Genomic DNA, 21,461 nt, shown 5'->3' on the forward strand with positions numbered 1-21,461 from the left:
GTTCCAAACTTTTTGTGTTCGGGGGAGCATTCGTGCCCCCTCCGATGCCTAAACCAAACCCGACGCAAGTCGTGTTAAAGAGTTCAAACGAGTAAGCTTGCCCCTTGCCCCGATCTCAATGTACGAGGGGCAAAGCATTGTTGTCGTATTATTCGATTAAAAGCTACAGGGAAAAGACTTCCATGACATTGTAAGTTCACCCGCACGCCGAGTCTGAGAGAATATCCGTACTCTCATTTGATTTGCAGACGGCGTGGGATGATGAGCGCGAGGGATGAGGAATCAGAGAACTACGGAGATTGTTCGGCGCTGCTCACACATTTCCTTCGCCGTCTCTGGTAATGCTTCTCTCAACGCTTCTTCTCTATTTGCCTGTTCTTAGACGCATTTGAATTAGCTTTCTTTAGGAATTACTGCAAGTTTCAGTCAGATGCAGGCCATACAAACTCACTTGATATGGTGATTTAGCCTGTAAAAGACTTGCGGTTAGTATCATTTTTCTCAGCCTCCGCAGGAGTGAATTAGAAAAGGAAAAACGAGGTAGAATAGGGAAAGATCTGGTCGGGTACTATTTTTCTATGTTGTTCAGTGATATAATGGCTGATTTAGTGGGAATAGTTTCAAGTTTAAGCTTAAATTTGAACCTGATCATGTGATGTGTGGAACGCCAACTTGGATTGGCAAGGGAATCACTTGCATTTGCTTCAAGCTGAACGGAAATTATGACCGATTTCGTTCTACCTGACTCCTGCACAAATTAATCACGTTCTGTACGAACAAGACGCTTCCTCCATATGGATACTTTTCAAATTTTCAAATAGTTTTGGTAATGATTCTTGTCATCTATGTATGTTCTGTCTTTTTAACTTGATGAAAATCGTTGTATGGCTGATTGCCTCAGAATAACATTTGCATTTTTGATCTCAGGAAGATAGGTTAAGAACATTAAAGCACCGATCAAGAACAGACCGACAAGTTTCCATATATTTTCAAATTTCATGCCTAAGTTTAGTGCTTAGACGATTCTCAAAGCACAGAAACTTTAGTTCATATGTGGAGTAACTTCTCAACCATCAATAACGTTTGCTTCTAATGTCACTGTACAACAATCTTTATGTTATTAGTTGTATGTGCACACCTTGCTTTTTAGGATGCTTATTATGAAATTTTCACCAAGGACAGGATGCTCTAAGAGCTCTGTGGTATGCTGCTTATCCTGATCAAGAGCTTCAGGCGTGGTATCAGATCAATGGAAAGAAATGGGATGGCAGGGAAGAAACCCATCGACTGATTTTAGGTCGTTAATTTGCTGCATGAGTTGAGGGCTCCTTTCATTGCTCTGAAAAGCTTTTACCTAATCCAAAGGATCTGGATTTATCTCTTTGGAGAATCTGCTGTTCTTAAGATCCTAAACTTCATTTGATACCTGACATCAATTTTCAGATTCTTTTCACCTGAATGGGCCAACAAATTTATGAAATTAAGTTCAAAAGTCCCAATAGATGACCGAGTATAGCATGCTATTATGCCTTTACTAATCCTTGTTGCCTTTTTTATTGTTTCAAACATCTTTCCAACGTCTGTTAAGAAAACAAGGAAGAAAACCAGCTGCTTAGGAATACCACTTTGCTTTTGCTGGTGTAAATATCACATTTATGATCATGCAAATGCTCGATCTAGATGGTTGTGAGTTGAAAATCCATTTCTGCGTAGTGACAGTTCACCAATGGAGCTTCATTGCTTAATATTTTCTAAGTAGAGCACTGCCGTTTTGATATTTTATAGAAACTTGTATATTTTTTGAAAGAGAACTAAGGCAGCTCACCTTTTCAAATGCAGCAAACCAAGGACTGCTATCAGATCAGTGTTCCTTCAGATGTTGTCAGGTACATATCTAAACTTAATCCAGGAACATATCAAATATGAAGTTGTGCATGAATGCAAGAAACACAATTTTCTGATAACAGAGAATAATTTCATGTTGGAATGCCTAAGCTACGTGATGTTCTTTGTACCATTACAAATTTATCAGTACAGGTAGGTGATTCAATGTTGTGGCATTGTTCGTGTAGATACTATTATGGATTTTAGAACTGGGAAATAGGATCTGAAGAAATTAGTTTTATAATTGCTTCTACATTTCACTTCCCCTCACGATCACAAGTTCATTCTTCAGCACGAGAATGGACCAATATTTTCCTATTGTTGAGAAGTTTGATTCAAATCTGAAGATTTCTTGCTTGATTTTCTATGGTTAACAATTATTATTTTGCCAACATAAATATCTCATTGGTTAAATTAGTATTCCTACCTATTTTCTTTAAGATGTGAGATGCTATATTACAAAATGGCAATTATTGTCATTTTAATTTGGTGTAAATCCTATTTTGGTTTCAAAGTTTATTCTATTTTGGTTCTCAAATTTTCAAAATATTCATTTTGGTCGTTAGAACTTTTAGATTTATTCTCTGTTGGTCCCTGAGCTTTTAAAATGTTTTCAAAAAAGATAGGTTTGAGTATGTATACATGTTAATATAAACATAATTTCAAGTCATATGAGTCAGGAACAAGTATTTGACAAGTCGAGATTAGATGGAAAGATAATACGGTTATGACTAAAATAAACATTTTGAAAGTTTGACCAAAATGGAATGAACTTGAAAGTTTAATAACTAAAATAGTATTTAACCCATCTAAAATTTTCCAAATTTTGAATCTTATTAAAAAAGTTAAAAAAAATTATTTTGATTAAAGTACTTTTGAACTTATTTTATTTTAGTCATTAAACTTAGTTTGAATTTAATTTTTGCCCAACTTGACAGCAAAAAAAAAAAAAAAAAAAAAAAACTGTAATAATATATATCCATTTAAGAAAAGATACGATATGAATATCATTTGAACATTTGTAGAGGAAAGATTAATATATATATATATAGTTAACCATAGACCAATTTAAAGATTTAGTCAAAGTATATGAACTAAAATATCACCAAAAAAAAAAAAAAAACAATAGGTCTGAGCATCTACTTTTAAACGCTTTTTTTTCTCCTAAAGGCTAAAGATATTTATTAAATAAAAATTTGAAGGGCATGCGGTTTCAAGTGCTTTTGTTACTGTGTACAAAGTAAAGCTTCTTTTGTCTCTTTTCCCTCTCTACTTTTTTCTTCTTGAATAATCCTGATGGTAGTCAATTCGCTGGAGGCTGTACTTGAATAGGATGCACTACTTTCTGTTTATATTTTTTCTGGTGGGAGTTCGTCTGCAACTTACTTCCTGTCCTGCTAGTGATTTAAACTGTGATGATTGGTTCTAGTTTTGTTGTGTCCCCGCTCCTTTATGTGCCTATTATGAACAAGATTTTGCCTTAGATCCTTGCAAAAATTACTCTGTTCCTAGCAATGTGGGGTTATTGCTGCATATCCTGCAAGGAAAGATTTGATTTCAATATCTGCCGGATTCTTTTTGTGCGATTATGATTTGAAAACATATTGTTTGTCATAGATTCCTTCATTTGAAGACTTGGTGTATAATTAACTGAACGTTATTCTTATTCCTAAGATTGCTTCTGATTACTTTACATATACGATTTGAGAAAAAAAAACAGTTCCATATGCTTCAAAATGCATACCTTTTGGGCGTATCTAGATGCATGATTAGAGATTTAATAAAGAAAAAGTGGTAAAGAGAAACTTATTGGCTATTAAGCAGTGGCCATTAAGCTTGCACTACATGAAATAAGTTCTGGATTAAGCAACCTTTTTAATTTATTAAATACTTTGTTTCTTTATTCTGGGTGGCCCCGTACATATGGCTGCCACTTTTTGATGTTCTTATCCTAAGAAAGCAACATTTTTCCACAACAGTTCTTAATTTGACTGTATTTTACATTATACGAAGGTAGAGGAACTTTATCACTCGCCCAACCATGCACGTTCTTATCATAGCTAGCCTTTAGCCTTTCCCTATACAGCAGGATTAGGTTGTCTGGTGAGTTTAAGTTTAGTTAAAGGCTTGTGTGTTGGTTGGGGATGTTGAGGATTATTGAGAAGAGTAGTCTCGCATTGGCTAATTAAGAGGAAGATCATGAAAACACTATCTCCATTTGTACGAGGCCTTTTGGAGAAACTAAAAGCAAATCCATGAAAGTTTATGCTTAAAGTAGACAATATTATACCATTATGGAGGTTTGTGGTTTCTAACATGGTATCAGAGTCATGTCCTTAACTTAGTCATCTCAATAGAATCCTCAAGTGTCGAACAAAGAAGCTGTGAATCTCGAAAGTGTAGTCAAATGTGACTCAAGTGTCGAACAAATGGTATATTTTGTTCGAGGGCTCCAGAGAAGGACTAGTCTCGCTTAAGGGGAGACTGTTTGAGAGGTCTAGAGAAATAGACCTCAAGGGAGGCTCTATGGTGTACTTTGTTCAAGGGGAGAATTGTTAAGGATTATTGAGAGAAGCCGTCTCACACTGGCTAATTAAAGATCATGAGAACACTATTTTCATTAGTATGAGGTCTTTTAGAGAAACTGAAAGCGAATCCATAAGTGCTTATGCTCAAAGTGGACAATATCATACTATCACGAAGGTTCGTGGTTTCTAATAGAAGACACCTTGGTATTAGTAGTGTCGATGGCCACCTTGGTATTAGTGGTGCCGATGAAGAAGATCTTGAACACACCTTGCTACTAGTGGAAAGAAGCCTCATGGGAAGAAAGCAACAGATAACAGTCACGGGGGGTGGTCCAGCGACTGGGTTAGTGGATATAAAAAAGATTAGAATAGGGATATTATTCAAATGTAAAAGCTAGCCAGCATTCCGAATTCTGTTGCAGGGGGAAAATTCTTGATTCCTGTTAGTCGAGTTCTAATTGGTGGTCTTTGTCCCAAAATTATAATCACCAGCCTGGGAAAACCACAGGTCATTTAGCACGCCAGCGAATATGCGAGTAAGTGGGAGATTTTATATTCCCTGCTTTGAGCAAAGTAGAATCGTCATCCTCCCAAATTGAGAGATCCATTTTATATTATACAACCCAAGTAGAGGAAGCCACGCGTCTTGTTTGGCACATCCCAAGCTTGTACATATATTGGTATTGGAGCTCTTTTGCTGTAATAATATGATATGCAGTGTGGATCATAGGCCCCAATAATGGGGGGATGCTTTGTGGATGGACTGCTGGCGATTATAATATAGTGGGTGCTCCTGTCGGCTAGACTCTTCTTTTGTGCTGATTTATATGTATTACTTATATGAGTGAGTGGGGTAAAAAGGGGCACTGCCACACAACATTTGTACGAGATGATGTAGTAACTGTGGGGCAGGGTGGCATCAAGCGGTGACATAATCATATGGATTTGACGGTTATTAGTGAATTGGCCCTTGTAAAATATATTGAACCTCAGCCCTTCACTGCTAACTTATCTTATGCTCTTCTCATTAGTATTGAATCCTGCACTAATGGATGTCATTGTGGTTCCACCAAATGAGTTGCTACCTCTCATTTTTTAGTTGAGAGTATATATTGTATCTGGTCAGCGTGGGATCTATGAACGTAAGTATTCTAATTGCTCGTTGCCTATTTTAGGTGAAAGTGGACTTTCCATTAGTTATTGGTCGAATTCTCTCTTTTTCATGATATTATCTTCCTACTAATATTAATTTTTCTTGTTTTAAATAGATGAAAGATCATTGGAGCCGTCATCGGCCCTTTATATCAGGCAGCCATACACCAATCCATGTGCACAGAGGTACGAATCCTAGACATTTATTAATATATGTAGAGATTTAGAGAAGTCACCATAACTCGTGAATGAGAGGGCATGTACTAAAAAGTTCTCCACTATTAATTATTATTATTATTTGTTCTACAAATTTATTACCATAGTACATATTCAAAAATATAGTTCAACTTATTAAAACATTAGACATTTAAATTGTTAGAAACCACTGTGCAATGATATGATTTTGTCTACTTTGAGAATAAGTTCTCATGGCTTTACTTTTGATTTTCCCAAAATACTTCATACCAATGGAGATATATTCCTAACTTATAAACTCATGATCAACCCCTTAATTAGCCGATATGAGACTTTTTTCCCAACAATCCTCCCCTCGAACAAAGTACGTTATAAAGCTTCTCCTGAAGCCTATGAAATCTTCGAACAACCTCCCCTTAATTGAGGTTCGACTCCTTCTCTAGAACCCTCAAACAAAATACATTTTTTCTTCAACACTTGAGGCACTTTTGACTACACCTTCAAGGCTCACAATTTCTTTGTTCAACATTTGAGGATTTTATTGATATTGCTAAGTTAAGGGCATGACTTTGATACCATGTTAGAAACCACGACTCCCCACAATAGTATAATATTGTCAATTTTAAACATAAGCTCTCATGACTTTATTTTTTGTTTCTCCATAAAACCTCATACCCATGAAGATACATTCCTTACTAATCCACGATCAACCCCTAAATTAGCCGATGTGAGACTCTTCTCCTAACAATCCTCAACATAATTCTCCAACGATTCATTCCTATAAATGTTATTAATTCCTTTAATAATAAAATTATCTTCAAGTTGGTGAGGCAAATAATCTTTCTTGCAAGAATTAGAAATGACCGTTTGGTTTACAAAGTGAACTAACTCGTCAGCTTAACAATAAGAATGGAGGGCAGATGTTTTGTCCAGAAGAACCCAAAAAAAAAAAAAAACATTATGATGTGTAGCTTTACAACCTGTCCTTTCACTTTATTTTCAACTTGTGAATAATATTTCATGTGTATCCCAAATAAGTATAATAAATTACTTGTTTTACTGTTCATTATTGTGTTATATATGTGTATTATTATGAACTTATTAAAGAAATATTATCAAGGACTTAAAAGTATCAATCCAACCTAACCAATGAAGCTACATGAATCCTCTAATCATGAACTCGAGATTAGAAAACCAATTAAATAGATGTTTTCTGTCTACTATTGTTCTGCTCATTTTTGTTCATGTACTTTTAAAACATCCATTTGGATGGTTGTAATTTTAAAAAGTAACCATTTTGATACAATAGTTTCATTTTATACCTTTATTTTAGTCGTGCTTTTAAAAAGTCACAATTTTAGTGGGTAATTTTCATTTTTTTTATCATAATTTTAGGATAATTTACTTGCTAAGTTTGTATTACAAGATCTTTTTAGTTTAAATTTTTTTTACGAAATTAATTAATTTTTGAAAGTGGGTGGACAAAATGAATGTTTTTAAAAAGGAAGTGGATGCCAAAATAAGTGCCACGTATTTGATTAACAAGATGCTTCTCCTGATGTCAGCCAGACAATTCTCCAAATTTTTTAAACCTTTTTTTTTTCTTTTCTTTTGGAATTATTATACCATTAAAATCCAATGCAAAATTAGGTAAATTCTGGGTTTTCCAAAAACCGGCATCCTTTGAACTGTTTTCCCTTTTGCCTTGGCTGTATGAAATGGTGTTATGTCTCCACTCACATTCCTGCTTTTTCCACAATATCAGCTCCCTTTTTTCCTTTTTTTCTTTTCAATATAATAAAATTTCATGTTTTTTTTTAAAGCTTTTGTTCCATATCGAGAATATTCTATGAAGTATTTAACACTAACCAATTGAATTGCTTGTGATGATTTCACGTTCGATCTCGTTAGTTACTCTTCACTGACCTTAGTTACAATATTATGTTTGTTCTGTATAAGTTGAATTTCGTTACATGTTTGAAGGGTAATTTTTAGATAGTTCTCAATTCTAAGCATATTAGCTCGTTTTCTTGTTATGCGAAAGTTGGTTCTTACTTAGGATTGAGAAAATGATTGCAAGCTCAAATTTGAAGCAAAAAGAAAGGCAAATCTATGCCCAAAAGCTTAACTATGGTTAGGTGAGTAGTAACTGCAGGCTTAACCAGGATTAGTTCCCACGTACTATATAAACCACTCTCCACCTAAATCCCCATGCACTCCAAGTTTCCAACACATTGTCTTGCTATCCACAAACCTCTCTACTTCAAAACAAATGAAGCTTCTTATTCTTGCCACCCTCACAATAAGCTCACTCCTCTTCCCTTTCACCTTTCTCAATTTCCTCTTTTGCTCTCTCCTCGCCCTCTCTCTCAACTTCTGGCTCATCCCCGGTGGGTTTGCATGGCGCAACCATCACCGCTCCTCAGCCAACCTTCCCGGCCCCTCTGGCTGGCCGTTACTCGGAACGCTCCCGCAAATGGGGCCACTCGCTCACCGAAATCTCGCTGCCATTGCACACTCCTTCAAAGCCACTCGTCTCATGTCCTTCAGCTTAGGTACCACTAGAGCCATCATAAGTAGTCACCCCGACACGGCCAAGCAGATCCTCTGTAGCTCAGCTTTCTCCGACCGCCCCGTCAAGCAATCAGCTCGACTCATGATGTTCGAGCGAGCCATCGGTTTCGCTCCCAATGGAGTCTATTGGCGTAATCTTCGACGAATCGCTGCAAACCACATGTTTTCCCCACGAAGAATCTCCGACCTAGAAGGGCTCAGAAGAGAGGTCGGCGTTGAAATGACGGAGGAGATGTCAAGAAATATGGCCATTGACGGGGTAGTGAGAGTAAGAGAAGTCCTTCAAAAGCATACGCTGACGAACGTAATAGAGAGCGTGTTTGGAAGTGATTTTAAAACGAAAAGAAAGAATCAACTTAGTGAAATGGTGAGAGAAGGGTATGAATTGATAGCTATGTTCAATTGGGAAGATCATTTTCCGGTCAGTTTCTTGGATTTTGGTGGAGTGAAAAGGAAGTGCCATGAATTGGCGGGCAGGGTTAGTGTAGCAGTCGGGCAGATTATTGAAGAGAGAAAAAGAGACAAAAATGAGGCGAAAAATGACTTTCTTAGTGCTTTGCTTACTTTACCAAAGGAGGAGCAGCTGAGTGATTCAGACATGGTGGCTGTTCTATGGGTAACATATTTATCACTCTATACTGAAATAAATATCGTATTATACCATATATTATAATTTTAAGGTAAAGTATTTTTTCATTAATATATGATGCAGGAAATGATATTTCGTGGAACCGATACGATTGCCATACTCTTAGAATGGATCATGGGCAGGATGATATTACACCCAGAAATCCAAGCCAAAGCTCGAGAGGAGATCGACACGTGTGTAGGTTCCAACAGGCACGTGCGTGATTCCGACATTCCCAACCTTCCTTACCTCCAAGCCATAGTAAAGGAAGTTCTCCGTTTACACCCTCCAGGTCCATTACTGTCGTGGGCCCGTCTGGCAATCCATGATGTCCACGTGGACAAGGTCTTAATCCCAGCTGGCACCACGGCAATGGTCAACATGTGGGCCATAGCTCACGACCCTTCCATATGGAAAGACCCATGGACATTCCGGCCAGAGCGGTTCATTGAAGACGACATGTCGATTATGGGTTCGGATTTGAGGCTGGCGCCGTTCGGGGCTGGGCGGAGGGCGTGCCCAGGTAGGGCGTTGGGTTTAGCCACTGTGCATCTATGGTTAGCCACTTTCCTGCAACGGTTCGAATGGGTTCCGTGCTCGACAAAGCCGGTTAATTTGTCGGAATGTTTGAAGCTGTCCCTTGAAATGAAGAAAGCTTTGGAGTGTTGTGTGGTTAGTCGGTGAATTTCTGTAGTAAAAAATGGAAAATATGTGCAGTGGGTTTGGAGTTGAAGAGGTTATTTTGGCGGTTAAAAAATATTTTTACGGCGACGAAAACCTCATGGAAAGTAGATTATTTGTGGTGTAAATTGCTTAATAACTGTGTTTTTATAGTAAGAAATAAGGCCCACGAAGATGCCAAGTTGTAATCATCAAGTGTTTGTTGAATTGTGAAATAGATATGGCAATTCAACTATCTAATTGTCTGTTTTGGCTCGTTATGTTCATAACTTTACGGTTTTTTTAAAACGCGTCTGTTAGGGAGAGGTTTCTATGTTCTTATACTTCATTCCACTCTTCAACCAACGTGGGATCTCACAACCCATTTTTCCGTTTTTTGTATGATTATCACACTCAGTTCGAGTTTAAGTTAGCCAAAAGAATTTGGATGTAATAAGGATTTGATTGCCATTGTAAACCAAATCCAAACGGTCTAGGTTTCTATTGGGGCATGCATGCCGCACATTTGCATAGATTGAAAGAAGAAAAGAACAGCCCTACCTAGCCCTACCTACCCTACCTACTAATAATAAAGTAATCAAATAACGGAGAAAAAGAACTGTACCACTCCATTGAGTTCAGGTCTACCTCGGCCTTGTTTAATAAGTTAAGGCCAGTACTTTGAGCTCACACAAAATGGATGTTCTTAGCATTAATGCAGTGTACAACTAGGAAATTGACAACTTTTGTCGTAATATCTGTCTGTATTCAAAGAGAACCGATGCTGCCTTTATAAAAAAAAAAAACCCATATGATAGAATCGTAAGTGAACGAGTTGGCCTAGTCAATTCATCGAGGATTTTGGACATCTAAAGTGCTCTACTATGAGAAAGCCATGATCTTTACAACAAACGCTTTTTGGTTGAGGTATACTGAGTTGTCCTACGAGGACGTTATTATATCAATATCTTATTAAAGCCACTTTAGCCCCAAAAAAAAAAAAAAAAAGACAAAAAATAGTGAGAATGGAGTGGGTTAAACATATTGAGGGAATTGGATTTGAGTGGATAAACATGAGAGGGGAAGATGGGGATCTGTTTGGGTACAGCGTAAAAGCTATTCCCCTTTATTTTTGCTTTTGTGACAAACCTACAAACACTCTTCAAATTCCAATACGCAAATACCCAACAAAAACAAAACCCAATTTCGTTCACTTCTGCTGCTGCTGGCTGTTTCCTATTGGCTACTTCTCTCTCCCACTTTTCTCTTTTTATATATATATATATATATTCTTTCCATATAGAATAGTAAGGAGAGATGTTCGTTGAACCTATGAGTGAGAATCTCGGTTTAAATGGAGAATGGAAAAGGGTACGAGAAGAAATTTCTAGTCGTTAGATTAAGAGGGTCAGGGATGGATATTATGTTCCCTATCCCGTCCCCGTGGAAATCACTGTTTAAATAGAGAATAGGCGAAAGAGTGGGAAGAGACTTCTACTTGTTAGATTTATAGGGTCATGGATGGATATTATATTCTCTATCCTCGTCCCCCACGAGAATCCCTGTTTAGATGGAGAATGGGAGAAGGAGTGGGAAGAAAATTCTACTCGTTAGATTAAGAGGGTCAGGGATGGATATTATATTCCCTATCTCGTCCCCATGGAAATCACGATTTAAATGGAGAATAGGCGAAAGAATGGGAATAGATTCCTACTTGTTAGATTGACACGGTCAAGGATGAATATTATATTTCTCATCTCCATCCCTACGAGAATCCCTGTTATGGACAAATATTGGACTTCAATAAACGGTCCGTAAGATGGGCTTTTATCTTATAGTTCAAAGTATTAATGGGCCTGGCCCAAGCTTCACAAAACTTATTTTTCAGTGGGCTTCATGGAACGGACGTCATGGGCTTTATCTAACAGAAACGGTCCAAAACGTAAATGGGCCAAGCCCAGATCAGTATGATGGGTCAAAAGTATTAATGGGCCAAGCCCAAACCGTAACGGCACATATATTTATTTTATTTTTTATAATTTATTCTCCAAATTTTTTTTAACTATTTGAAATATAATTTTTCAAAATATATTTAAATTGAGCTAAAAATCTTAATTAAAGAGATGTTTTACGAACTAACATTTACATTTATCAAAAATAAAAATTTAAATAAACGAAAACTATGTACTAAAATTAAAAATAAAGTTTTATTATTTATAATATTCGTTAATTAATAAATGACATAAACCGGTATTTAATAAGATTATAAACATAGGTTTCAGTTAAAACGTTACAGGTGTGGGCTGCGCATGTCATCTATTGCCACGTGTCCGTCTAGAAACATCTAGCGCACACTGGAATATGGAGTGCACAGTGAAATTACGTGCTCCCATCCCTACGGCATGGCCCACTCTTATCAAATCCTTTCACCCATTATTATTGAGATTCTGCTGAAATTTTGGCGTATTCTCACGTTGACCGTTGGATGAGTGGCCAACCAAAATCCAACGAACGGATCCGCTATTCGCCTTTGTATAAATTCGAAGGCTGTTTTGATCTTTCGATATCTTTTGGAGCGGAGAAGGAAGTACTGGAGACGCAAACCTACTACATTGTAAGTTTTTTTTTGAAGGAATTGTTGTTCATTTGTTTTTTTGTGTTTTTGGAAGAAGTTGTGATTCTAATTGATTGGAATTTATAGATGGAGAACGATAGCAGAAATCTGGAGTTGAAGCATCTAGGTTTTGTGAGGATCGCTGTGATTCAGACGATTGCGTGTGTTACGAATCTGTATGATTATGCGAAGCAGAACTCTGGACCTTTGAGATCTGCGGTTGAGAATGTGGAGAGTGCTGTGAACACAGTCGTAGCGCCTGCTTATGAAAAGCTCCGAATCGCGCCTGATGATGTTCTTCTTTTTCTCGACGAGAAGGTATTCTTTACTTTTTCTAATCGATTGGACTTGTCTTTACACCTGTAGATGGATTTCTATCAATTTACATTAGTTTTTAGTTTGTTTTTATGATTCGATCGACTTCGATCTGACTGGTTACTGAATTGATGGCGGTCTTGCAATCTAGATTAGTAGGATGAATTTAGTTTTCCAGTCTTCGATTATGATGAGATTTTGAGAATTTAGTTTCAATTCAATTATTTTCATCTGAAATGAAACTAAAACAGTGTTTATGAGGGATGAAATTTGTATATGTTCTCACCTAGTTGATACGGATGAAATCTGAATTTCAACGATCAGTTTAGTTCTTGAACCACTAAGAATGTCCTTTTTCTTTTCCTTGGCCGACGTTGCTAGTCGCCTCCCTTCCTTCTCAACGGAACTGGATTAGTGAAAGTGAAATGCTGAATTGGTTCATAATTGTTCAAGGAGCCTTTTAGAGTTTACAGTACTAATCATGTGTTCTTTGGGATAACGATTCATGTCTGAAACGAACGTTTTTCAATTCTGTTTGGGAATTTGTTGCAGGTCGACAAAGCAACACATGAGTTTGATAAATCTGCTCCTCCATTGGCAAAACAAGCCGTTCAAATTACGCAGCATTTCGTCCAAAAGGCTGCTCGAACAGGGCAAGAACTTGTGAACGAGTTTCAAACTGGTGGACCACGCGCAGCATTTCAGTATGCAGCGAAGGAGTACAAGCAGCTGATTCTAAACCAAGGAGTGAAGATTTGGGCAGGGCTGAACCGGGTTCCATCGTTCCACAAGTTCGCAGACAAGGCAGTGCCATCGGCAGAACAGTGGTTGGAGAAGTACAACTGCACGGTGAAGGAGATGAGGCAGAAGGGCTACTACGTGTTTGCCTATCTTCCTGAAGTTCCTGTGAGTGAGATAGCCAAGGCATTTAAGGAGGGGGAGGCGAAGAACAAGGAAGAAACACCTCCTCCTTCTCCACCACCTACTTCTGAACAAGCTCCTCCTCCTCCACCTGAGAACAAAGTGGGTTCAGAATCCGAATTGGATTCAGGTTCAAATTAGAAAATGGTTTGTAGTTTCTTCATCATCTGGGTTGCTAGATTTTGTATGGTTCATGATGTAGGAGCACAATGTGTTAATGATATGAACAGCAGGTATGGAAATTTGAAGAAGTTTGAAGCCTTGGAAGGCTGTAGACAAGTGTGAATGGCTCTTGATGTTGATATGGCAATGTCTGAATGATGTTATGTGAACAAGTAACTCAAAGTTCTAGAATGTGATGCATTTGAATGGTGGGTTTGTAGAGTTTTTTAAACCTATCAAAATGGAATCTTTTGCTTGGATGATTTTAGAAAACCTCACCCTACTTTTTTTTTTTTTTTTTTTTTTTTTTTTAATTTTATTATCTCTCCTTCCACTTTTTTCAGGTTATTTAAACTTTGTGTTTTAACTAAAATAAATAAGTTTCAATAATTATTTTAAATTTTTTTAAAAAATTAAAAATATCATAGTTTTGAAGGTAAACGGTTAGGTTTTTTATACAAATGGTAACTTTAAAAAAGTCTTCAAAACTTTAAAAAGTTTCGCAGTGTTTAACACAATTATCTATATTGGCAAGGGTATGAACATAGATTTGTAGTTATGTTTGCATTAGGTGGGTGCCCAAAGTTGGTGAAACCCGACCAATTTTCGTTCCCTGATGTCCAATTTTCGTTCCCTGATGTCCAATTTTCATTCATCTGATGTCCTCAGCTTTTCGCTCACGTTCTAAGGCAGTACTAAAAAGTTTTTTATCTTACTATTTTCTATTGAAGGGAAAGTGGATTTAAATTGAAACCAATTGAAATATTTTTTATAGGAAGAGATTTTTTAATTTTTAAAAATAATTTAAAAGTATTTTTTAATTAAAAAAAGGGAAATTTTAAAAAAATAATTTAAAGGTGTTTATGATTTTTTGTTTAATTTAAAAATATTAATGAGACTTTAACAATATTTTTTTTAAAAATAATGCATTTTATTTCTGAACATCCAAAACAAAATCTGAGCCATTCGATTATCAAACATCTTAATTTTAGGTATCTTAAACAAAACTAAATAAAACCTTAATTTTAGATATCTTAAACAAAACCAAAACCGTAAACCAAGATGCTCGAAAATAAGAAACCTAAGAACATATTGCATAAAAATGCTATCATAATTTAATATAAATACATAACTTATCTATTTATTTCCTAGAATTACTTCCAACAATTTAAATACATTCCTTAATTTTTAATAATTATTAAAATTAATGGAATTAATTGTTGTTTGTTTTTATTAAGTAAAATTATTTAACATAAAACTAACTAATTAAAATTATATTTGATTCTCTCTTATTTTTCTTCTATTTCTTCTACCACCCCATTTATAAACACCATTTGAAAAGGATTGATAAATAAAGATTAAAAAATTAAAAAAAAATAAAATAAAAAACAAATAACCAAAAGGGATCTACAAATAAAGGAAAACAAACTGAAAAAAGATTATATACCATAAAAGAAGAAAATATAACTAATCAAAGAACTAAAGTAAAAAAAAAATCATATTAAAAAAAGACAACAAAACAAAAGGCAAAAAAAAAAAAAAAAAAAAAACAAAATAAAAGAAAAAGTCAAGAATCTAAATTGGGAAAATTTTGAGAAAAAAAAAAACAGTTAACAATACATGAACAAACAAGAAAAAAACAGTTAAAAAAGTAGATTTAGGAAGTTTTATGAACAAACAATACAGTTAACCTCATCCAAACAAAAACCTTTATTTTAATTTGTTGTTACTAATCAATCGAGGCTGTTTATGTTACTCTTTGTCAGAAGAAACAATGAGCTCAAAACTCACAAACTTGAAAATCATCTCAAGAGCAAACCAGGACGTTTATTAAACAACAACAAACCACAAGGTATTCAACAACACAACGTGAAATTAAAACAACAAAAAACATACGTTCAAACAATTGCTCGAGAGCTTCCCAGTTTCCACCAGCAATTTCAGAGCTCTTGCGAGTATTCTGCAGAGTATTTCAAGAACAAAATCAAAGGGGTCTTTATCTAAGAGCCATCTCTCTCCAAACCCACTCCCATTTATAAGAATTAAGACTACGAAAGTTAACTAAAAAATAATGAAGGTTTCAAGTTCCAATCAAAATGGACAGGAAAAGGCTTAGAAACAGAACCTTCATAAATCACTTGGAGTTGTGGATGTCCTGAAGCATGTCATCATAAGGATCCCTTCTACCAGGAACCTGGCTAATTTGTGCATCCCAATGCAGCTGAGCATTGTGGCGGTCAAACGTCCAGAATCCGTAAGGACGGAGAGGATAGCTCCACATCTCCTTCGTCTTTTGGCATCGGTCCTTTACCGCATACAGGCGCTCTCGGAATTTGCGATCCCTCTCTTTTGGATCCTCCATAATTCTTAATACCAAATTCTCGGCAAACTCCATGATGAACTTCATTTCTAATTTCTTCCTGATAAATTAACGGAAAAAATGAGGAAAAAATGCCGAATAAACAAATCATCCAACATGAAATTCACTTAAAATGCCGATTTCCTCAAAAAAAAAAAATATAACAACATAGTTCTATAATGAAAAAAGATTTAGGTGAATCAGAAACATTGTTTAACCAAAACTATCAGGATCATCCGAATCCACTCTAAATTTCTTTCATCGTTCCAGAGATTACCGAAACAACAAACCAGATCTAAAATTTCTCAAGTGAAAGCCCTAGGTTAACCAAAGACGAAAATTGGAAAAACAAAACTCGAGCAGATTTCCAAATTCAACCGAACAAAAACTAATTAAAGCAGCGATAATATGTCGCGAAATAGAAACCAAAATTAATCGAACGCTTACCTTCAAAATCGATCGAGGAATTGAGATATCTTCCTCAGTAGACGTCAACCAACCGTTCACCACTCGCAGAAATGGACTCGAAGAATGAGAAGTATCCACATAATCACCATTATTTTCATTTAAGAATGGGCCATAGAAAGGCCCATGTTCAATGTACTTAAAGCCCAATTACAGTCGGTCTCGGTCTAGTGCCAGGCCCGTTCAACTAATTGGGTACCGACATGGTTGGATCTTACGGCCCATTACGGCCCATACCTTTTATCTTATATGATCGTATAAGTGTGTCGTATATATAATCGTATCGAATTAAACCACATGCTCCACTGGTTGTGCAAGCCCCCGTCAATGCCTTTCAGTTTCAGTTTTGAGGCCGTACTTTCTAGATGGAGTGTTTCACGCATAAGCTAGGTGTCACAATATAGAGTGTTTCACGCATAAGCTAGGAATGTTTGACACTCACTCTCAACACCGAGTGAGTCAAGTCAATTTAGACTCACGTCACCTACAGTTGGACAAAGTACGTTCAAGCCTCTGAGCTCGTTTTGAGAAGAAGGTTTTAGAAAATGGGGCAGATAGATTTTTGAAAGAAAGATTGAAAGCAACTGTACATGGCTATAAGCAAAGAAAGAATCACCGCTGCTTAAACATTATATAACTCGAGGTAGGAAAACTCGACGACTAATTGCATCCCTCTATACTACATTTCGAGGCGATTCAGGTTTTGCAGGCCTAGACATGATTTCGTTGAACGGTCGTACAAGATCTAGGTGGAAGGGGTTGACGACTAGTCGCATCACCCTATAGTACATTTTGGAATGATTAAGGTCTGACCAGTCTAGACATAGATTTCATCGAATAGTCATACAAACAGAAAATACAATAGTAAGACAATACAACATGAAATCAAATAAAAGGTTTGAAGTGGCTTGGGTATGTAGCCACAGACAATATGCCCTGAACAAGCATGACCGTAACATTTGAGCCCTTAATCTGCATAAAACAAGAGTGAATACTCATCGCTTACAGCATTGACCATTTAGGTATCTAATACATTTCATTATTCTATTTATGCGTGCAATAAACAATACATTATTCTATTTAAATATGAGAAAGAATCTAGCTCACATTATAAAGGCTAGAATATAACAATAAAAGTTTATAAACGGTCACCTAAGCTTATGCATACAAACCTATTCGACTGGACTGAACCATCCGATCCGACCGAACTAGGTTGGACCAGTCATCTTCAACCTCCACCTGTTTGCACATTTTTTTTGCCTTCTCACCTTCAACGTTCTCCAACTCGTGTCCAAGGCAACGACTGCTTTCAACCCCATCAAAAAACTTCTAGAACACTTCGATACGAACCTATTAGGGCAAGAATCACGCATAGTCAAATCTTTTTCGACTGAACCCCAAAATATAACTTGTAATCTCAAATTTGATCCTCTCGTTACGTTTTTGTTAGTCCGCAAAGCCTTCTACAAAGTTGTGCTCCGCAGCACGAACCTATAGGAATATAAATCACCGAACGTAAGTAACCAATTAGAAAAAAGAACGTGAGAGACGAAATTATTGACGGGAATATTTAGTAAAGGTGAAGTCAATGAACAATGGCCCCAACAAATAAAAAGCAAAGCAATTTGCAAATGAATGGATATGAATTAAAGAATTTGGTCTACAAAATTTGTGCACCTAATCCATTGCCAATGCCCTTCCCGTTTAATCTCCCCATTAAATATATTTAATTATTTCAAACACTAATATCCAATCCCCAAAATGCCCTCATTGCATTATTCATCATAAATCACTCCAAATTATAAATTTTTAAAGGGTAATTTGTACCGATTAATCTCTCGACCTAATAAAGTTGGACTAAAAACGTCAACGAACTAAAAACGTCAACGAAACTGGACGTTGACGGACAGACCTTCCCCATCCCTGCGAATTCTTTTTTTTTTTTTGCAGGGATCGAAATACGATAGGACCAGAAAAAAAAAAAAAAATTCAAAGATCATAATAGAGAATTCCCGAGGCCGGGAGACATTCACCATCCTCGCAAATTCATTCACCATCCTCGCAAATTCTTTTTTTTTTTTGCACGAATCGAAATAGGGAATCCGAGGGGCGGGACGGGAAGACCTTCCCCATCCCCACGTTTTCTCTTTTTTTTTTCTTTTGCATGGATCGGGACACGATATCCCCGAAAAATTTGCGAGGATCGAGTTCCCACGAATAATAATTTTTCTCCGTGTTTTTTATTTTTTTAATTTTTATAATTACGAAAAAAAATAAATAAATGTACAGAATAAAAAATATAGAAAAAAAAAAAGTTTTTTAATTTATAATTTTAATAACTGAATAAAAGGGAAGGATTGTAAAATTCTAGTCGCTGTATGGTACAAAAATTAGGCTCCAGAACTTCCCTAAAAAAAACCGCCACCGCCCGCCGCCCTGTACACAAAAGGACAAACAAATCTCCGCCGCGCCGCGCCGCCGGCAATCAGATAATTAATTTCTCCGACAAAAAACGGCCTCCATGATTTTCTTTTTCTTTTTCCTTTTTTTTTTTTTTTATTCTCTCGCTTTACTTTTACGTCTCCTCGACTAAATTTCACGAGAAGCCGCCAACGTTTACAACCGGCTACCGGCTACTGTCAATTCCCCTCTTTTAATTTTCCAATTTTTTTTTTTTTTTTTCAACTTTCGGCCATGATATCATCGGCCCCACCGTCGCCGTTATCATCAACCCAACGTTCAACCGGCGCACAATCCATCTTATGGCGGAGTTTCCAATCCAGCGCCTGACACGCACGTGAGCAGTAATTAACAGAGCCACAAACAGAACATCGACGGAACTCATGCTGTCTCGTTTCCGGCCGTCCACACCCCACGTGCGAACACATCCTCAGCCCAACCCCCGGCGACTCCCCACGTGCCCCAAACCACTCCGCCATAAACCGACTCACCGGATGAGCTTCCGGCGCCGGGATATTACAACCGAAATCGCTTAACAACGGACATCCCGAGCCCGTCACGTGCCGGTGTGGAACGTGAGGGTTCCACGTAAGACAACACCGCGATGCAATCACCGAAGAACCCGCCTCCGACGAGAGCACGGCGGCGAGTTCACGCGCGTTGGCCTGGACAAGAAACCGACGCCCCTCTGTTATATTCTGACGAACGCCGTAACCGTCTTGAAGACAATGCCCGAGTTCTCTAAGCGCGTCGATGTGACCGAGAAAAGCAGCACGTGCGCACAAAGCAACTCCGGCACGGAGATCCTTATCGCTTTTGGAACCGCCGCTGCCGTTGAACTGAATGACAGCGAGTGAGTAAAGCGCCGGCGCGTGGGAACAAATCGCCGCTTTAGCCATCAGCGAAGCTCCACTTCCTCTGTTTTGCAAACAGTAGAAACGAATCTGTACGGCCATTCCCCAATTTCGAATTAATTTTTAAAATCGGAAATTAAACGGAATTTTTATAGCTTACAAAATGAAATTATAATAAATTAAATAATAAAAAAAAATAACTAACCATGCCAAGGGTATAACTGGCATCAACATTTCCGGCGTCGGAACACCGCTTAAGAAACCGATGAGCGGATTCCGACCAATTCCGTGCCTTAATTGCAAACGTCTTCTGAGAAGCTTTGGATAACACCATGGGAATAAGTCCTAAATTATTTAATCTTTTGCATCTGCAACAAATAATAACAAATTTTAAATTAAACCCATTACCAAAATTAAATCTAAAAATAAATTGAACCCATTAAAAAAAAAAAAATGGAAAAAGGCGTACGTTAGCAAGATGTTGATGAAATCGGAGGGGGAAGAGGCCGCGGAGCTGAGTTTAGAGAGAATCGAAATGACGAGGTCGTCGGGCAAGGAATCAAACAAATCGGAAGGCGGCGGCGGCGGCGGAGTGATTTGTGGAGAGAGCTTGGTTCTTTTCCGACAAAAATGGCGGCGGCGGTCGGCGGCGACATCTTGAATTCTTTTGCGATGACGGCTGTCGGAGCAGAGGGTGGTTTCAAGTCGAGGGTAACAGAGGCCTGTTCGAGTTCTCATGGATGAATCCGATGTGGGTTTCTCTCTTGTTGTGGTAAAAGAGAAAAAGCAAATCCGGTGGTTTATATAGTCGGATGAAAGTATTAACACTGCGACCCCTTCACGACATGATACCCAGCTGTCGGTAACATGGAAATTTTATGCTATTTATTAATATTAATATTATTATTTAATTTGTTTTCGTATTATTCTTTTTGGCACATGTTTGTTGCATTAATTTATTCTAATTATATCATCAAAAATGTTGACTGAAAAAATATGAAGCTATTTTTAAGCAAAATAAGGTATTTTCCGATGAATTTTTCTCCAACGGTTACAGTGAATATCCTGAATATTGTTGAATTAATTAATTAATTAGGGTTTTTTTTTTAAAATAGAAAATTAATAAAAATAAATAAAAATAAATTCCGAAACCGACAACGTTTCCCAGTGTTTACTGTCTTGCTGACCTTATATACGTAACATTCCCCGGTGAGGTCACTTTAGGAAAACAAAAAATGTTGGGGATAAAATTGGTAATGAATATTAAATTAAGGATGAGATAAAGTAATAATAAAATCCGGGGAAATGACGTGGATCTATTGAAGTGATATTGACCACTCATGAAACACCATGTGGACCCCACCTGTCCTACTCGTGGCTGCTTCTCCAAGTAGAGAATTTTTTTTTTTTTTTTTTTTTTTTTTTTTTTTTTTTGGAATTGGTGTATTTATCGGTAGGGTCCCACATCGGAAGTGTCCGTGTTTGAGTTGCCTACCACGAAATCAACGTACTGGATTCCCTGATCTTTTGCGATCAAACCGCTTGATGAACTTGTAGCCGTTGGATTCGATTTAAATTGAGGGAATATCTTGGAACGGGTCAAAAACGTACAAAATTAATTAATTAATTAATTAATTTAAATATGGTCGCTTTCCTTTCCGTATAAAAGGAGATTTTCCAGAGATTTGTG

The 21,461-nt window shown here is 37.0% G+C and overlaps 4 protein-coding genes across 9 annotated transcripts; 2 read left to right on the top strand and 2 right to left on the bottom strand.

The window, feature by feature from the left end:
- The first annotated feature begins 174 nt into the window (after positions 1 to 174).
- Positions 175 to 9,877, top strand: LOC111802621 (cytochrome P450 78A5-like). Of its 6 annotated transcripts, none has more exons than XM_087127009.1 (4): positions 175 to 1,755; positions 1,840 to 1,886; positions 5,681 to 8,949; positions 9,046 to 9,877. In XM_087127009.1, exons 3-4 carry the CDS (start codon positions 8,032 to 8,034, stop codon positions 9,643 to 9,645), a joined length of 1,518 nt encoding a protein of 505 aa, XP_086983135.1. In that variant the 5' UTR covers positions 175 to 1,755; positions 1,840 to 1,886; positions 5,681 to 8,031; the 3' UTR covers positions 9,646 to 9,877. The 6 variants fall into 6 exon arrangements, with proteins under 6 accessions (XP_086983135.1, XP_086983136.1, XP_086983138.1 ...); XM_087127010.1 differs by having other exon boundaries at positions 175 to 1,686; XM_087127012.1 differs by having other exon boundaries at positions 175 to 1,317.
- A 2,198-nt stretch (positions 9,878 to 12,075) lies between these two features.
- Positions 12,076 to 13,855, top strand: LOC111802271 (REF/SRPP-like protein At1g67360). Its single transcript, XM_023686571.2, has 3 exons — positions 12,076 to 12,235; positions 12,323 to 12,553; positions 13,103 to 13,855. The coding sequence occupies exons 1-3, from the start codon at positions 12,107 to 12,109 to the stop codon at positions 13,610 to 13,612; spliced, it is 870 nt and encodes a 289-aa protein (XP_023542339.2). The 5' UTR covers positions 12,076 to 12,106; the 3' UTR covers positions 13,613 to 13,855.
- A 1,585-nt stretch (positions 13,856 to 15,440) lies between these two features.
- On the bottom strand, positions 15,441 to 16,578 carry LOC111801464 (uncharacterized). Its single transcript, XM_087126777.1, has 3 exons — positions 16,440 to 16,578; positions 15,759 to 16,053; positions 15,441 to 15,593 (listed from the first exon to the last, which is right to left on the bottom strand). The coding sequence occupies exon 2, from the start codon at positions 16,038 to 16,040 to the stop codon at positions 15,768 to 15,770; it is 273 nt and encodes a 90-aa protein (XP_086982903.1). The 5' UTR covers positions 16,041 to 16,053; positions 16,440 to 16,578; the 3' UTR covers positions 15,441 to 15,593; positions 15,759 to 15,767.
- A 2,177-nt stretch (positions 16,579 to 18,755) lies between these two features.
- Positions 18,756 to 20,603, bottom strand: LOC111801502 (F-box protein At1g67340). Its single transcript, XM_023685514.2, has 3 exons — positions 20,241 to 20,603; positions 19,977 to 20,139; positions 18,756 to 19,861 (listed from the first exon to the last, which is right to left on the bottom strand). The coding sequence occupies exons 1-3, from the start codon at positions 20,507 to 20,509 to the stop codon at positions 19,139 to 19,141; spliced, it is 1,155 nt and encodes a 384-aa protein (XP_023541282.2). The 5' UTR covers positions 20,510 to 20,603; the 3' UTR covers positions 18,756 to 19,138.
- Positions 20,604 to 21,461: the final 858 nt, after the last annotated feature.

Source organism: Cucurbita pepo, chromosome 9, assembly GCF_057944985.1.
Source record: "Cucurbita pepo subsp. pepo isolate OVF chromosome 9, ASM5794498v1, whole genome shotgun sequence".
NCBI lineage: Eukaryota > Viridiplantae > Streptophyta > Magnoliopsida > Cucurbitales > Cucurbitaceae > Cucurbita > Cucurbita pepo.